This window comes from Camelus bactrianus, chromosome 2, assembly GCF_048773025.1.
Source record: "Camelus bactrianus isolate YW-2024 breed Bactrian camel chromosome 2, ASM4877302v1, whole genome shotgun sequence".
NCBI classification, from domain to species: Eukaryota; Metazoa; Chordata; class Mammalia; order Artiodactyla; family Camelidae; genus Camelus; species Camelus bactrianus.
In genome coordinates, this window is record NC_133540.1 from 52330723 (window position 1) to 52349381 (window position 18659).

An 18659-nucleotide genomic window follows, 5' to 3' on the forward strand; every position below is an offset into this window, starting at 1 on the left:
GATCAGCCATCCTATTTCACAATGAATATGTAGACCTTCATTGAAGGAATACACAGAATTCTGGCAATCCCAGTTTCACTGAAGACACCTTTCCCCATACTTTTCAGCTGGGGCATCTTTTCCTCCTCTTTTTGTGCCGCGTAGTCCGCTGCCGTGGGCGTTCCTTCCTCTGTAGTGCATCGCACGAGTGCGTCATCATATTGTCCGTGTACACGTGCCAGATTCGCCCTTAGACTGAAATCTCTTCGAGATCCGGAAGCGTATACCCTCCTATATTGGCGGTGCAGTATCTGAAGTAGCCTAGTTACTTAAGTAATATGTAATGAATGAATAGCTGAATTTGCCACCTGTTGAATGAAAGAATGAATGAACCCTCAATACGAACTCCCTCCTTCCTGTGGGGCTCCATAGTGAAAATGCTGCTCTGATTTAGCAACAGCGTTAAAATCTTTAACTTGTTGGACGGAAACGAACAAACAACACGGACAGGAAAGGGAGAAAAGAGAAAAACGGGAGGACGGGCGGCCAATAGGCGGCCGGCGCTGGGTGGCCGGCCCCGCCGCAGGCCCCGCCCCCGCCCTGTCGGCGTCTGTGCGCGTGCGCCGGCGGGAGCGCGGCCGCTGGTCGGAGCCGGGGCTCCGGGGGCGCGCAGCCGGGAGAGTGTTTGACGTGGCAGTTCCCAGCCCAGCTGTAACTCCGCGAAAGAGAACAGCCTGTGGGGACACCCGCCGCAGGAAAGGCGCGGGAGCAGCGGCCGCTGCGGGAGCTGGGTCACGGGAGCAACCGGCACTGGGAGCAGAGCTCGGGGTCTCTGAAGCCCGGCGGCAAGTGGGAGTCGACCAGGTAACGCCTTGCTCAGCCTAGTTGAGCTCAGGCGGGACCCCCTCCCCAGGCACAGCTGGAGTTGGGTGAGGTGCCCGGCCTGGGGTGGCGGGTGGCGTGAGGTTGGATGCTAACCTGTGGCAGGGCAGCGGAGGCGACCTCCTCCTTTGCTCCTTTAGCCCTTTGGTGCAGTTCAATAATGGGGGTGGGGTGGGTGGGCGTGGGCATTTTTTACCCGCCCTCGCCCCATCTTTGTGTCTAGGGATACTAGAGCTCCCTGGTTGGGTCCTCAGTAGCCACAGTATTCTAATAACAGGCCAGCGGTTTTCTTGTCTCCGTATTAACTTAATTTCCTCTTCCTTGGAGGAAGGGAGTGTTGTAAATACTCATAGTAATGATGGCAACTGTATCTTGAAGCTTCAGGACAGCCTGATAGTGAAACTGATTTGTCCAAATCCGAACTTGATCGTGGGTGAGAAGTGCACCGTGGCTGGAATGGTCGAGTGATAGTGGACTGGGGGTTGTTCTGGGATTGAAGCTCCCCAGATTTTGATCTTAGGCCTGCTCGTGCCAGGTGGCTTTCTGCCATGTTGCCACTTGAAGCTGAGTCAGGTTTCTATAACTTGGTGCTCCGTGTGAGGAAGTTTGACGTGGCACACTGGGTTGCATGAGGAAGCAGATTCCTGCCAGGACCAGTTAAGAGGGACCCGACTGCTTCCTGCGCTTTGGAGTGAACATCCCTACCTTTCCTTTCTGTCACCCAGCAACAGGCAGCTACGTAGGTGTGTTCCTGCTGACTTTCTAAGTGTGCTTGGTTGGATGAGCTTGACCAAAGCTCAGGCTGCCACGTCTCTTTCTGCTAAGTGGGAGGAGGGAAAATGTGTTGTCAGTAACAATGTGGACCGGCAGGCCTATTTCTCCTCTCTTCAGAGCTCTGCTTCCAGGAAGAAAGTGATCTTTTAAGATTTGTACTTCGTTGCTTTAGTTTTGGAAGCATAGTTTATATGAAAACGAAACCAAATGATGGCATGTACTTTCCTGAATATAGATCTATTTCAAATCTTAGCAGGTTTCATTGAACTTTTACCTTAAAAGGTAATATCATAAAATAACAAAAGGAAGAATATTCCTATGCTGGGTGAAAAAACTGGAGAGAAATTGCAGACTCGTTGTTCTATATCTGGAAAGGCTTTTAGAGGCTTCATTTTGTAAGAGGGAACTGAGGCCCAGAGAGTTTCACCAGCTTATTTCATGCCACACAGCTAAGTATTGGCAGATTAGTAGTGAAAACCCACTTTTTTCAGCCAGGATTCAGAGCTTTTTCTGTTATAAAAATTTTTGAGAATATTTCTATGAAATATTTCTTATTTATGAAACCTGGAAAAAATGGAGAACTTAAATTGATGTTTAGGTTCTGAGTAGAATCAAGATGAGTCTGTTGTATTTTTGAGTTGTGTGTGTGTGCCTAGACACATGAAATTGACTTTTTCCCTTAGTTCCTTAAATATATATGCATATATATTTCTTAGAGGTAAGATATTTAAATCAGAAAGGAAAGTTTCATCTTTGACTGAGAAACCACTGACAACTCTCAAATAGTTGTAGGCAATATATAGTTGTCATCAATATAAGACTCATAAAATCAGTCCATTATCAGCTTATCTTCTGCTGTATTTGTTGGACTATTGATTTCTCTTTATCCTAACTGGCTGGTTAAAATTACTAATCAGGATAGCACTAAAATGACACAAGTCAAAACATCTGATTGCAGACTAACAGCAGTTCTGCTGGTCAATCAGTTGAATGACGTGTGATTATTGTGATTATCTGTGCTTAAACAGGGCTGGGGGAACCAAAGGCACCAAAATAGTAGATGCACTTATGAGAGACTGTGAATGAAAAAATCTGTGAATGAAAAAATAATTGGCAGCTGTTATTCATGTTTTCGTGCCTGGGAATTTGCCTAGGACTGTAGAAGTGAGTTACTGAGTTCCACAGAGCTATGGTTAGAGCCTTTGTAGCAGATAATGATACTATGTGTTGTATGATAGGAAGCTGTCTCATGCACCTGATAGTTGTACCTTTCCTCAAACCATCATGCACATTTATTAACAGTGTTTGTAGTTTTAATAGCATTAAGTGACTCAAACCTTCTTGTTGACATTTTTTTCTTCTTTTGCAGGGTTCTTTTATAGAACTATTCCTTGGAATGATATTTCCATAATGAGTCAACAAGGTTATGTGGCTACACCCCCCTATTCTCAGTCCCAGCCTGGAATAGGCCTTTCTCCACCAAATTACGGGCACTATGGAGACCCATCTCATACAGGTTCTCCACCAGGTAAAGTGCATTATTTTGACTTGAATGTGATTATTGAATCTCAAGCTCAGAGACATAAGGTGTTCTGAAAGAGCTTCTTTGGGAGACCTGAATGGTCATTATATGCAATGTAATGTTCTGAGGTAATAGGATTGTTTGGAAAAGTCTACCTCATCAGTTTGGTTATGGCATGAAATACAACACATTTGTTTTTTAAATATAGATTAAAATAAAGAGACTTTCTGGTGTTTTGTTTTTACTGTTAGAGTTTCTATTGCTATTAATCAGTGGCATGAGGTTGTTGTAAGCTCTCAATAAAAAAACAAATTTTTTATATATATATACACACTACATACTAAATATATGGATATTAAATTTTTGTGTGTATATATATATATATGTACACACACCAAAGTGGTTTTGGCAATCATATCATAAAATCAATTTTGATATTGGAAAAATATCATTAGATTTCTACACTAAAGATTATTCAATGATAATTATAACAAGAAAAAACATAGCCTTGTCTTGAAATCATTATTGAATAATATTGGTTGCTTTAAACTATGGTACCCAGCACGGAATCTTGGCTTTTGAGGCAGAGGTAGAAGAAGGAGTGATGAGTGGGACTACTGTTGCTCTGATGGCAGTTGACATAGTAAGGTCACCTCCCATTATCAAAGGCCTGCTTTGAGGGACCAAGTTTCAGGGTCAGAGGTGAGGCTAGTCATAGCTTGTTTCAGTACTGATGATCCCAAATTCCCTAAAAATATTTGTGTAAGACAGTTCTTGGAAATTCTGGAATCCAACTAAAATCCTTGGTGGAAATGGGCTATATATAAATCAGTGAGTGCCTCTTGGGGTTCCCCAGGACGGGCTCAGATGTGTGGCATCCAGGCTGCACTGGGCAGCATGTATGGAGTGCAGGGTCAGCGAGGGGTTAGGAAGGCCCTCTAGGGAGGCTTGGTGGTAGCAGCCACACAGTTTGCTGCAGAAGATGCTCTAAGATTGTAAATTTCCTGTGGGATGCCACTCTTATGACTTAGTCTGCCCATAATTTTCAAAGACCTCCAGATGCGGTGGCATCCTCCTCTTGTTCAGGACCAGTCATCCCTGTAACATTTATAGCTCCGGATCCTGTAGGAACCATTTAACCCCTCTTTCTCCAGTTTCTTTCTATCTGCTGGTTCATTCCCCCTCTGCATTTGTGTGTAACGATAACTGTACATTACTCTTTTTTTGAGTGCTTACCATATATCAAAAAGGTCCTAAAAGATTTACATGTTATTATCTTCTTTAATCCTCGAGCAATGCTATGCAGTAGATTATTAGTCCCATTCTGCAGCTAAGAAAACCAAATGTCTGGTACACTGCGACTTATTCAAGGTCACAGAGCTGGTGATGTAGCTAGGATTCATACCCAGGTCCCTCAAGAAAACAAATAAACTCCAATACACACCCAGGTATAGCACTCAGTATTATTCATCTTGCCTTCCTCTCATCATAGCCATCTTCCTAAACAAGTACTCACTCCACTCACTCACTCTCCATCCTTGACTCAGTCTCTCCATGGCCCAGGGTGGTCTTCAATCCCTAGCTTGGGCCCCATTTCCCCTTCCCTGTCTCCCACGGGAGTCATTGGTGGTCTCCTAATACCAGATGCAGTAGAAACTGTCCTGTCCTCTTTTGAATTTGACACTGTTTGCTGCTTTTGTTTGTATAAAACTCTCTTCTCCTTTGGTTTCAATGATACTATCCTTTTGTTATTTTTCTTGATGGCTCTCTGGACACCTCCTTCTGAGGAGTCCCTGCTCCCCCACACGACCCTTAAGCAGTACTGTTTCTCCTTCTTTGTTTTATCTTCACCCCTCTTTTCCTCTCACTCCTTAGATTTTTCCTTAACCATGTTATTCCATGTAAAGTGCTAGCCTCTCAGATCTATTTCTCCAGTCCCTCCAACACTCCAGATCTATGCCTTCAATTGCCCGCCTGTTTAAATAGGTACATAAAACTCATCATGTCCAAAATAATTCATTATTTTTTTCATAAAACCTATTTTTTTCTGGCATTCTGTGTCTCACCCAGCAGTCATCATTCACTCAACTACCCAAATAAGAAAGTTTCACTGTTTAAAAAAACTCTCTCTTTTACCTTCTCCAATCTGAATCCTTTGGGGTAATTGTAAATATCTTTCCCACCTGCTTCCTTCTTTCTATCCTCTTGTCACTCTTCTTGGTCAAGCCATCCACCTCTCACCTGGATGACTAACATGGTCTCTTAACCGTTGTCCCTCTCCAGTGCTGCCTTTCTCCAAACCATCTGGTCCTGAGCTGGAGGGACTTTTAGGGCATACATATCTCATTCTGACTTTCTTTTGCTTCAGACCTTCCTGGCGCCACCAGAAAGCCAATTCGTGCCTCTACGTGTACCCTCACGCTCCTCCTTCACTCAGCTCACGTGTGGTGCTTGCAGGGATTTCGGACCACTGTTCTTCCTCCAGCTTATTTATAAATCCTCTTCTTCAGTCTTCTCTAACACCCGTGCAGCCTCTCTCCCTTTTACCACACTGTATGTAATAAATGTTCCTGAGCAGAGAAGGCCCTCATTCAATGACTGAGTGAGTGACCAGCTGCTGCATTCATCAGCAAAACACACAGGTGTTTATTAAAATACCGTCTTCATTGGGTTCAGTCCTTTATGCTTTAATTGAAACCTCTTTCTCCTTATTCAATTCTCGGATGGATACCAGGCTATCAGACTCTCTAAATACACCTTCCTGTAAATTGTGATGTTTCTGTTTAATTATTTAAGGCTGTCGCTAAATTACCCTAGACTCTCTTTCTCTCTGTTGAATAACCTTAGATCTCTTACTCTTCAGTCATCATGTGCCTTCTTTTCTCTCCTTTTGGTGACCCTTTTGTCAGTTTTTTTGTGACAGACACAAGCAACCTAGTTGTGGTTCCTTGAAGTAACTATTCTACCCTAGATCTGGCCCGTGCTAAGTCATGTTTGTATTGCTTATGTACCGTATCACCGTTAGTGCCATGTACTAACATGTTTAACAGATCTACTGAGTGAGCAAAATGCTTGTAGCGCTACAACAGTGAATACAATGACGTATGTACATGTCTGGTAGGACGCACATTAAGTAAACTGACACCGACCATGCAGGGGAAGCACCGTCTTAAGAAAGTGGAGGGTGGGGTGGAAGCATATGGCAGGGGCGCCTAACCAAGACCTCCAGGTGGAGTGAATCTTCCTGGAAGGAAGGACCTGAAAGATGAGTGAGAGCTGGCCAGGGAGGCAGCTTGCTGGGGCTGGGAGGTGGCACTTCTGAGGACCTGCAAGAGGTTCAGTGTGGGTGAGGTGTAGAGTGTGAGCAGAGGGGTGCCCCCCCAAAGTGGAAAGTGAGGCAGCTTCAGATTTTATTTAGGCTGTATTCTACGGGAAGTAGGGTGCCCCTGAAGCATCGTAAACTGGGAAGGGTCACAAGCCCGTGTGTGTTTTTGAGTTCCATGCCACATAAGAAAGCGTGGAGAAGGAATCAGAGTGGGCACGCTGCTTTCTGGAGCAGGGGTTCTTATCCTCAGCACTGTTGACGTTTGGGGCTGGCTCTTTCTTTGTCGTGGGACCCTGTGCTGTGCCCTGTGGGTGCTGAGCAGCGTTCTTGGCCTCTACCCATTATTAGATACCAGTGCTCCCTCTCCTGCCCTGACCCCCGACCCCAAGTAGTCATGGCACTCAGAAGTCCTCGACGGGCCAGATGTCCCTTCAGGGGCTGCATCACCCTTGGTTGAGGACCACTGGTCTGAAAGCTGAGAGGCAAGGACTGTTGATGTTCTGGAACAAGGGGTAGGGGCTGAGGGGCTGGTGAGGCTTCTGTAGGTGCAGCACCAGGCACAGTGTCTCAGGAATGGTAGTCCTTACGGTTCTGCCCATATAATAGGGACTGTGTTTATTTTAAACTTCTTTTTTTTTCACAAATGATTTTAATTTTGGTTTTAGTTTGTCAGATCCAGGGTTAAATCCAAGATATGCTTTTCTGTGGTGTTGCTTTGGTCAGGGTTCTTTTGCTGATAGCTGAAACCCATAGCGGGAAGGGATTTGTAAAAGGGTATCAGGAAGCTAAGAGAATGTTAGAGAGCCAGAGAACTAGGCTTGGGACCCTGCAGTCCACAGAGTGCACACCCCACACAGGACTGTTCCATCAGCAGCCACTGCCTTTCTACCCCAGAATCACCGTCTGTGCCCCTGGCCAGGGTCTCCCAAAGGTGTGTTGCTTTGCTGAAGTCAGAGCACATGGCAGCCTGGTTTCTCAGGGAGTCTAGGGAGTGGAGATTCCATCTTTCCAGGTCAGGGCCGTACAGAAAGGCAAGCCAGAAGGGAATTGGAATTGGCATTGAGTAAGCTAGTCTATAAAATCTGCCACTGTATTAAAGGCCAGTTTATGATTTAAGTATTTTTCTTTTGGCATAAGCATAGTTAGATCTTAATCATGATATGGCTTTCCTTTCCTATTAAGATTCTCACACTGCTCTATAAAAAGCCTGATTTCTCTTTATCTCTGATCACTTTTGAAAATGCCAGTTATGTGGCCAGGCGGAAACTATGACTTTGCAGATAACAATGATACTGACTTCCCTTTGCCATGAGAGTGGAGTCCAAAAGGCACCCAGGACTTTTCAGTCTGATCCCAACCAACCTGGGCAGCCTCTGCTCTGGCCACTTTCCCCACCATCCGTTGACGCTGAACCCTTTGCAGTCCCCCATCACTCCATATTCTCTCAGGTCTTTGTCAAGCTTCTGCCTGGAATTCCCTGTCCTGTCTCTCTACTAATGCAACTCATGCCTGTCCTCCAAGATTCAGCTCAAGCAGCCCTTCCTCTCTGAACTTTTCTTGATTCCCCAGGAAGCATTAGGTAGTCCTGCCTATTACAACGCTCAGCCCAGGGCGCTGTAATGTTTGATTACACAGTTGTCTCTTCTACAAAAGCTCTTCGTGCCTCAAAGGCACAGTGGATGTATGTTGAACAAGAATGGGTTTGAATCACTGCTATAGAGTTGATTTCCAAAAATAAAAGGGAGAGAACCTTTACTAAGATTGGTGTGTGACAGTTCTGCTTGAGTATATAAGAATATAAGAATTGAGTTTTGTTTTAGAAACAAGTTTTTTAAAACGTGCGTCTCACATACACATGAAAATACCAGGACATGAGTAACTCCGAAAACTGCTTTTTGATTCTCTGGATGTATATATGAGGGTTGCTGATGAAATTGCTCTTTACCTTCTTATTTAAAAAATGAGAATATCTTTGGTTTCTTGTAGTGCATGTATTTACTGCTTTAGCACTAGTGTTGTAGTTTTTCGACTATCGTCCAAAATAATGCTTTAAAAATGAAGATACAAGCGTGCCTATCATTGTGGTGTATAAGTCTTGTGAGAATATAATTCCTTGAAAAAAAGGAGAGCAAGGGATATGGCCAGGGAAGAGGGAACTAAAGTTTTTTGACCATTAAGTTTATCTGTCAGGCATTGTTCTGGATGCTCTTGTACCATTGCCTCATCTAATTCTCAAAACAGTCCTCAGATATCTATCTTGATTGTGAGGGTGGTTTCATAGGTGTATACATCTATCAAAATTCATCAAATCATACATCTGAAATATGTGTAGTTTACTGTATAGGAATTAGACCACAATAAAGATGTTTAAAAAAAAAAAAAAGAACAGTCCTCAGAGGCAGGGGAAATTATTACCATGGAACAGTGTTAAAAGTCTAGGTTTCAAAAGATCAGAGTATCTTGTCAGGGTCACAGGTGTTAAATGGTAGGGGAGGAATTCAAACTCCAGTCTTTGTGACTGCAAGTCTCATGTTTTTCTAACTTAGCTGGGTTTGGGGTTTAAACTCTATATAAAAATAAGAATCATATTTGTTGTTTTTGTTCTTGGTATATGGAAAATGGCTAAAAGAAGCGCGACTGTAAAGTCGTTACGACATTTTTCTTAAGCTTGAGGAATCCTGTGTTAAGAAACCTTTGTGAAAGTTTCAATAATATTATTCATGAATGCTGCCTCTTCACTGGTTATATTTCATCCTAGATTACCCAAGCATCTGAAAGCATGCTCTCCAGAGTATTATGACGACAATATAAGAAACTCTTCCTGGGCGACTGCAAGGTCGTCCAGTCACTTCCCTTGCTGTCCAAGGGAACAAACTTTCTTGAGGAAGATAAAAGGAGAAAAGAGATGTTGAGTGTGAAATACTGTCATGAGGTCAAATAGAGGCGTGCACAGAGGGCAGCCAGGAGGTCACTGATGATGGCATCAGAGAGGAGGGTAGAGTCAAAAGTAAATTGAATGGCCTGGAGCAAAGACAAGCAGGATGGAAACAGAAAAGAGCAAGTAGAAGAAATGTACTTTTTCTTTTCTTGTCTTTTTTTCCTTCGAAAAGGCTGAAAGGGCTGTTGCAAGTAGTCTAGTCTAAGCCTTTCCTTATGTAGTGAGGGGAAACTGAGATCCCCAAAGATAAACTTCTTGTCCAGCACCATGCATCCACTGGTGAGTGGCCAGATGGGGCATTGAACCGCTCTAACCCAAGCTCAGTAATTTCCCCCCATGCCACAATTCGTCTGGAAGAAAAGAGAAAAATGTCTGAGAATAGTTCTAAAGAAAAACTTTAAAGATCTCAATTGGAGAAGAACTACTTATAAATTAAAACACGGTCTCTGCCAGGAGCATCTCTTAATCGTATGTGATCCCGTATTTGCATGAGTGAGTGTGATGACTTGAGTTGTTTATCACCCAACTCTTTGGAATCCTGGAACAATTACTAACTCTGAAGCTGTGCTCTGGATTTGTTGGAGAAACAGATGCTACTCTCCGTTTGCTTTCATCATGCTGTAACTCAAATGCATTTTCAGAGGTTTTTTTTTTCCCCCATGGTTAGAGTTAGGATGCTCTATGATGACTCATCCTGTTTTCTTCCCCAGATTTATATTCTGATATCCAACTGGCACTTTTCATTGTGTATTCTAGTACTGTTAGTGTGATAGTGTGTCCCATCAAGTTACCTCTACCAAATGCAAAGTTTTATTTCTTCTGTTTTAGTTTATGTTTAATGTTAAAATGATTTCTTTATTTTCCTCTTTCCCATCACTGTGATGGTCAGATAATGATGCCAGAGCCTGGCATTGGGAAGTCTGTGATGATTAAAGCAAGTGAGAAGAACTTGTTCCAGCCTGTTTCTTCCTCTCTTCCTCATTCTAATTTGTATTTTTAACCTAATATCTTTGCATCCTCTGTCTCTTCACACTTTCATACTCTTCTAAACTCATGCCCGTCCCTTGCAGGTGTGATGAAGCCAGCAGGGCCTATGGGGGCTGCTGCCCCCGGGGGGATGTTGTCTCAGGGCCATCCACCTCCGGGACCTCATCAGTTTGGCCAGAATGGAGCTCATGCCCAAGGTCATCCTCCTCAAAGGTGAGACAGATGCCAACTCTCATTTTTATTTTACATGTGAGGTAATTTTAGTAAAATTACCTCACATGTCCTTCTAAACTTGCACGTTTATTTATTGAAAATTTGACCTCTTGATACTACCCACACCCTCGAAAGCATCTACTGGAAAACTGCCCTAGGAAACCAAGCATTTAAAAAAGTTAGGAGGGAAAAAATCCAATACTAGTACATATTTTAAAAAATATGAAAATTTACTTGTGTCAATACCACACATTTTAGTTTTGGGTTACATGTAGTCATCTTATTGTAGCGTTTGTGTTAATCTCCAATTCCTTCAATGCCTATGGCTTGTGTTCCCCAATGAAATTTTAAAACACCTGGTCTGTTGAATCCTTTGTAGGATGGAGCTCAGTGCCAGTAGGTGTGATAAATATCTTTTAAAAAATTTAATCAGATTAGGGCTAGTGGTAAAGACTGTGGATTTGATGTGGATGCCAGTGAGGGACTCTTGAAAGGAAGCTGATAGTAAAAACAACACAGGAAAGAAATCTTTTGTTTGTGTTTATGCGTTAAAGAAGGGAAAAGTTGGAGACAGGCCTGGAGAAGCCAAGGGATGAGATGTGGGAGATGCTGGGAGCCCTGCAACCCCTCAGGACCGTCCCCTGGAAAGGGAGCCCGCATCACACCTGCCCTGCTGGAAAGCTGGTTATTGTTTGTCCTGCGAGGCGCTGCTGCTGAGAATCCAGTGCCAAGCTGTAGACAAGTGTTTACACTGGAATTTCTCCAAGGATTACCCAGAGACTTTGTTTCCCAGGTTGTCCGGCTGCACAGTTGGGGTGGATGGGGGTTGGGGGGAGTAACCCCTCTGAAGGACTCTGGACCCTGCTGATGGTGAGGCCATTAAGTTACCCTTTCAAGGAGCCTACAGTCCCTCATATTGGGAAAACTCCCTCTGGAATGTCTCTTATCATCAAGTTCATTCTCTTACAGGGCATTTGTGAGATTGATGTTTCCTGGCTCTTGTTTGTTGTGATAACATTTGCCATTGAAATGGTAGCTCTGAGATGCAGAGTGAAGGTTAATGCAGGGAGCGGTGGATGAGTGAGCCCGAGTAGTTTGGTTTACATGGGACTGTGGTTTGAACAGGGAGCACAAGGTCAAAAAGCCGTACTTGGGACCTGCCTCCCCGGGCCCTAGTCTCAGGAGCATGGTGGTGGGGCTTGAGGGGAGAGCAGAAAGAGTGAGCCAAGATGCTGCCACCCCTGGTTCAAGCTGTTAGCTCACAGAGTAATGTTGGTGACATTCCTGGGCCTCTCAACCTCAGTGTCCTCACTGGTAAAATGAGGAGGTAGAATTCTCAGTCCAGAGGATAGGGAGATGATCTGGAGAAGTACATTGTTGTGAATTGCCAAGCAGGTCAGATTTTTTTTTTTTTTTGAGGAAATGCAAAAATCGAACACCTGCTTTGAAGTTAGAAAAGATTTGGTTCACTGGTGTGAGCCTAGATTAGATTCATCTTTTTGGCTGTTTCCATTTGTTTTGCATGAATTAGATTGTTTAGGTGTAAGTAAAGCTGAGACTTTGCCATCAGACAGATCTTAGCTGTGTGGTTGGGAGCTCAGCACAGCATCCACACGGTGCCAGGTAGAAACTCTAGGGTTGGGTCTTGTTGATACTCTTGGCTCAGTCAGTTCCTGGCTGGACGAGTTACTCTGCCTCTGTGCACCTTGGTTCCCTCATCACAATTATAACAATAATGGTGGGGTTGTGAGGATTTGATCATTAATGCATACAAGGAACCTTGCACAGTGCACAGCGTCCATGAGAGACTCAATGTGTGTTGAGTGGAACACCATTTCCACTGGATATGGAAAGTCTACTGTCTGTAGCTTGCCCTTCGTACTAGCTCAGTGTTAGCACCCATGACAGCTCAATTTAGGAATTTGCTTTCATTGTGATTCCCAGGGAAGCACTGACAGATTTTGCCCCATCTCCTCCACTTCCTTCACTATTCATTTGCTTTAATTGGAACTGTGGATCAAAGGTTGCGAATGGGGTTAAAAAATGGTAAAGGCTAGTATTCAGGCCAAGCCTTCATGGTGACCCTGCTGCCTGCCCTCATGAGACCTGTGTCTGTGTATACAGTTCGGTGCCAGGCCAAAGGGTGCAGTGACTGTGCAGGTGAATCACACCAGTGATGACAGGTTGTCAGAGAGCAGAGACCACATACGACCTTTCTAAGGTGGTCACAGCACATCATGGAGTCCTTGTACTTAGAGGACCCAGGGTAGAAATCTCTTAAAATTTTACCATTATCTAAACTGCCGAATAAAACAAGATCAATTCAGAGTCTTCATGTTGATTTCAATTTTAAAATGGATAATTTTTGTTTTTAAATATTTGCGATTTCAGAGGTAATGTTTCATAAAATTTAAAAAGGCATACCGAGTCATTTGTCTTTTTGATCTTGGCTGAGGCAGAATAAATGTGGTAAACTTGTAAGTGGTACTGAAGTTATCTACAAAGGGTTACTGCTGGAAGGATTTAATCTATGAAATGAAATCAATAACCGACAACTCCATTTTTTAATTATGAGGAGAAGAGCCAGTTAGTCAATTGTAATTGTTCTGTTTTGACTAAGACGTGGCAAACTGGGAGAAGCGAGGGTGGGAAGGAGGCTCATCTTCCCAAACTGAAGCTATTATGGGGTGAATCTATATTGGCTGCAATGGAAAAGGAGGAAGCAAGAAAAATAAGAGAAATACATAACTGCTTCTCTTTTTTTGTGTGTGTGGGAAGCAATGATATAATTTGGCAGAGTTTTTGTTTTTTCTATTCTATGGGCCGAGAATTTAAAGTCTAGATTTTGTATCAATCAAATCTTGAAGAAATTGGCACCTCATCTCCACATTCTAATAAACTTCATCATCCATCTCACTTCTTGAGTAGTTCGTTGCAAACTTGAAAATGTAAAGTGTTTGAGGTTGAGCAGGCTACAGACAACTGAGTCAATTCTCTAGAGGTTTAGGGTTAAATTTAAGGCTAAATTTTCATGTTCTATTAATTCTCTGGTTGTCATTATTGACTATTTTTGAAACTTCCTTCTTCTGACACTCAATGAAATGGTAAATTAAAAGATATATTCGAATGTTTCTCAGCCCAGAAACACGTTAAATGAAGTAATCAATGAGAGCTATTTAAATCTATATGATTTTAAATTCTAACCACATTATGTTTACAATAGGGAAAGGATGGCTCCATTCCCTGTGTTCATTTTTATGACTGAAAGCTAAGAGCTCCAGGAATTACATGGCTTGCCTGTGCTCACACACTGGGTCTTCAGGCTAGGGGTCAGGGGACCTGGATTCTCACCTGAGCTCTGACACCTACATGTTGGGTGGCCTTGGATAAACTAATTTAGCAAAGTAATGAAAGTGAAAAATATTAAATCACTTTGTATGTTTAATATGTTCTGTTAATTTCTTTTTCCTTATATATGTCAGTTTAAAATTTTTTTATTAAAAATTATTTAACAAAATTTACTCTTTTAATACTATTTTATTTTTATTTTTAAGTTGATAATATTGCTTTTAAAGTCCAAATCTGTTTAAGACTTAGATTGATCAGAAAAAAAGTTGTGAATTTCTGACACCTAACTCCTAGGATGTATATCAAGCAATGAATGATAAGTCAGTACTTATGGGTCAGAAAGTAATAACTAATTGTTGTACATGGTCTCATTCTATATTTTAAATCTTTAACCTTTTGTTAAGTTAAATCCTTGAGGATGCTTGTCATAAGTTCTATTTGAAACATATTTTACTCTACCTGTACTATCTCTGTAAAAAATGATTCACAGATTTTCGGTTTTAAAAATATTATTGACATTTGTGAAATATCTCTGAACATGTTTTGAGGAATTTTTTCCCCAAACGATTGAATAACACTGCCCCTTCCCCCTATTAACTGCTGGCTAACCCAAACCCTAACCATACCTCACACTGCATCCCCTAGTATATTCTTATGGAGTATGCAGGGTCTGCCTGTGTGAGGTGTTTCAGATGTCTATCTCCCATGAATAAGTTTTAAGAAAAGGACAAGAAACATCATTTCTTGAAAAAAAGAAATGATTTCTTCTTATGAAGCAGTGGCTTTACAAAAACATGTCTTTAAGAAAGTTCTTGAAATCCCTTCTAAGTGATCACAAAGATACAACCACAAAGCATTTTCGTTTTCTTGATTTCTGTCCTGTTGACCGTGAGCCCTCATATAGATAAAACTGTGATGGGCTCAGCTTCCCAAGATGATTTCCAAAGCTTGTTCTGAGTTTACATCTGAAATTTTGGGGGTGGGGTGAGGGGGGGCAGCAGCTAGGTATCTTGACATGTTTAGCACATGAGCATATATATGGGATGATGCTACATGATTCATTCTGAGCTCACATTGAGGTTATTTAAAGATATAGCGTATACTATCAGTCATTTTCCTAGTGCCGCCTAGATTCGCTGATTTAATTTTACAAGTTATTGACATTTGTTGTATGTCATTTGCATGTGAGACCGTATGCTATCAACGCCCTTTTTCTCTCTCAGATTTCCTGGCCCTCCACCTGTCAGCAGTGCAGCCCCCTCCTATGCACCACACTCGCCGTCTACACAGTCGTCTTATCCAAGTCCGGTGTCCACTTCATCCGTCGCCCAGCTGGGCAGTCAGCTCAGCACTATGCACATCAACAGCTATGGTAACAGTTTCATTATCGGTGCTCACTGACTGCCTTGTCTCATGAATATTTTTAGTGAGAAAGGCTTTCTTCAGTTTCAAAATAGACGTACCTCTGGCATACCATACTGAAGCAGGTTTTTGGACATTTTCATCTAAATCATATGTATTCTGTATGGCAAGCATTATTTTTTTCCAAATCATGCTGCCATATATTTCAGGATAACTGCAGGACCCTCAGAATACCTTAGACCAATAAAAAACAGAAAATACTGACTTCACAAATAAACAGTCCAACAGTGAAATTACTTTAAGAAGTATGAGGATAGTTTTAACGCTGTGTTTATTATGAAGCCCCCAAGTCAAAAATATAATCCTCATTGTTTCACAGAGCATTTTAATTCTGTATTTAGATCTTGGGGAGAATGGAAGCTCACATGTCATGAGGCAAAAGAGAGAGTAATAGGAGAGTAAACAGTACTGAGATTTACATCAATAAAAATGCTTTATATTTAAGGAGTCATAGAAATCGCCCCTGTAATAACAACGTAGTCAGCCATTTATCTTGATGAAGGATGTTTCCGTTACTTAAAATTAGTTTCTTAAAAGTATCCATAAAAACTCCTTAGAGTATTTCTTTTTTCTAATTTCAAAATGGATAAGTGTCCAAAGCAACAGCTCAATTTCACATAATCAGAGAAAGGAACAGGTAATCTGGTTTTACAACGATTTGCAGTATGATTGGATAGAGTGTTAGTGGCCCATCCCTTCTCCTTGGTTATGTCTACCTAGTTCCAAAATCCTTTTGATCAAATCCGCACAGGCTGCAGATAACTTACTGAATGTATAAATGACCTGAATGAATAATGCTTGTTATGCAAAAAAAAGTTTTTCTTCTGTATGATTTTCTATATTTTGTAGCAGATACAGTTCCTTAATTAATGCCATGTATCATGTGAAGTGAATGCAACTGAATTAAAATTTATCTTACTAATTTTCTCACTATAATTATAAATGTTGCTTTTACATTTTTTAAATTCTCCACTTGTGTAAAATACCTCAAATAGCATTTGTGTCACTTTCTAAACGATAATTTCATCTTGTAGGGGAAAAAAAGAGTGATTTGTGAAGGTGCCTTCTTGCTTTATTAAGGAAAACAAGTGTCCCTGTTGTCTACTTGGTAGAAGTTAAAGAGCTGAGAAATGTGGCATTCAGGTGGGCTGGCTTTCTTTTTTTGCCTAGGTTCGGGCATGGCTCCCTCTGGCCAAGGTCCCCCTGGCCCTCCATCAGCACCGTCATTCCAGGGTCCTCCCCGACCTCTGCAGCCGTCCATTGTGCAGCCTGGATCTCAGGTTCTCCCACCACCACCCACTGCACTCAATGGCCCTGGTGTCTCACCTTTGCCTCCGTCGGCACCCAGACAAGACGGGCTCCCTGGGCCTGCTCCTCTGAATGCCCAATACCAGCCCCCGGCTCTTCCAGGACAGACCCTGGGCCCTGGATATCCTCCGCAGCCAGGTAAGATGGGCCGAGCTCAGAAGAATGCCTTTTGTGTTACCTTAATTGGAAATCAGCTTTGTTCCTATGTTACTAGACCACTGTCACTTGCTATTTTTGAATAGTGTGGCAAGTGCAGCAAATGCAAAAAAAGGGGAACCGTAGGTATTCACACTTAACTCCTTGCCTTATTTAAGATGAAAAATGCAACATGCTTGACTGAACAGCATAATAATGTCAGTGAGTGCAACATCTGGGATTTGGGGTTATAGTCATTTCTTTGTAAAATTCTTTCCGAGCAGCCAACTCTGGCCCCCAGATGGGAGGTGCGCCGCTCTCCTACCCAGGAGGCTTCCCTGGAGGTCCTGCACAGATGGCAGGTCCACCGCAGCCCCAGAAGAAGCTGGAGCCTGCCGTGGTCCCCAGCCCAGTAAGTGCTCTTCTTACTCCCACAGTCTCCCTCACAAAGGACCATTCTTCATTCATTGTTCTCAGACACTCTTCAGTTTGTGAGCATTTATCCTGTCCTTTATTGTCAAAGCACAATACCCATCACATAGATAAGGCTTGCTTCCTTCTGGGTATGTATGGGGGTGGGGAGGGTGGGATATGGCATACCAGCGGCTCCATGAGAGAGACAGCCTGTGTAGATTTTTTGGTATCATATAAGCTTTGCAGTATCTATTGATGTTTATATTCACACATATTGTCAGTATTTATTGATATTTAATGAATAATCAGTAAGAGTATATTCTATATAGAAATGCTATTTTAAATAACTAAAGGACCCTTTTTAGGATCCCCATAGGAAAGAAAGTACAAAGTATTTTACATGTTAAAAAAATTGTTTTAAATAAAATTAGAGCTGTAATTTAATTCTGCACCCAAGTGATTTTCTTTGAAGGATTACTCTTGAGTTACTGTATCAGTCATCTTTTATTAGGTTAGTCTGCATAACAGATGATCCCCAACTTTGCTTGTAACCACAAAGATTTACTTATCCCGTAGGTTACATGTGGGCTGCAGTAGGTGCAGTTTGGTTTTAAGTTCTGCTCCATGTGCCCTGATCACTCTAGAATCCAAGGTGAAAGCACCCCTGCTGGGGACATGTATTCTCATAACAGAGGGAAAAAAGGAGGAAAACTGGCCAAAAGGTGTAATAGCTCTTAAAGCTTTCAATCAGATGTGGCACGTGTCACAACAACTCACTCCCTTGGCCAGAGCAAGTCGTTTAACAGAGCCCGATGTCAGTGGGGCAAGGATGAAAACTCTTCCCTCAGGAGAAACTGCAAGTCTTATGGCATTGAGCAGGGATGTGAAGTCCTTTGGAATTAAATTGTCTACAGGAAACTTTCATTTCTGATGTGGTTCTATAAACATGAGTCGAAAAATTTAGAAAGAGACTAAAGAGCACGAAGAGCTACCTTATTATTTAACTTTTGCGTGTAACAAGCCACGACCAAACTCAGTAGCTTACAATCACTGTTTATCAATGCACATGAGTCAGTAGGTCCTCCGGGCAGTTCTGCTAATCTGGGCCAGGCTCAGCTGATTTTGGCTGGGCTTGCTCTGTGCTTCTGGGGTCAGCTAGAGGCCTGGCTGGAGCCTGAATGGTCTAAGATGGTGTAAGAGTTTTCTGTAGTTGCTGTAACCAGGTACCACAAACTGGGTGGCTTAAAAAGACAGAAATTCATTTTCTTCCAGTTCTGGAGGCCACAGGTCTGAAATCAACATGTTGGCAGGGCTGTCCTCCCTCCAAAGGCTCTCTGGGAGAATCCATCCCTTATGTCTCCCAGTGTTTGGTGGCTTCAGGCATTCCTTGGCTTGTGGCCCCATGACTTCAA

The 18659-nt window shown here is 42.5% G+C and overlaps 1 protein-coding gene across 2 annotated transcripts in view; it reads left to right on the top strand.

The window, feature by feature from the left end:
• Window positions 1-598: 598 nt before the first annotated feature.
• SEC24D (SEC24 homolog D, COPII coat complex component) overlaps window positions 599-18659 on the top strand; it is a 95482-nt gene continuing 77421 nt past the window's right edge. Inside the window, exons 1-6 of one of the 2 annotated variants that reach the window (XM_045514986.2) lie at window positions 599-843; window positions 3005-3163; window positions 10491-10620; window positions 15192-15340; window positions 16561-16836; window positions 17118-17245. In XM_045514986.2, coding sequence (XP_045370942.2) covers window positions 3046-3163; window positions 10491-10620; window positions 15192-15340; window positions 16561-16836; window positions 17118-17245 — 801 coding nt within the window. In that variant the 5' untranslated portion in view covers window positions 599-843; window positions 3005-3045. The remainder of the gene's footprint in view (window positions 844-3004; window positions 3164-10490; window positions 10621-15191; window positions 15341-16560; window positions 16837-17117; window positions 17246-18659) is intronic. The other variant, XM_045514985.2, reaches the window with a different exon arrangement.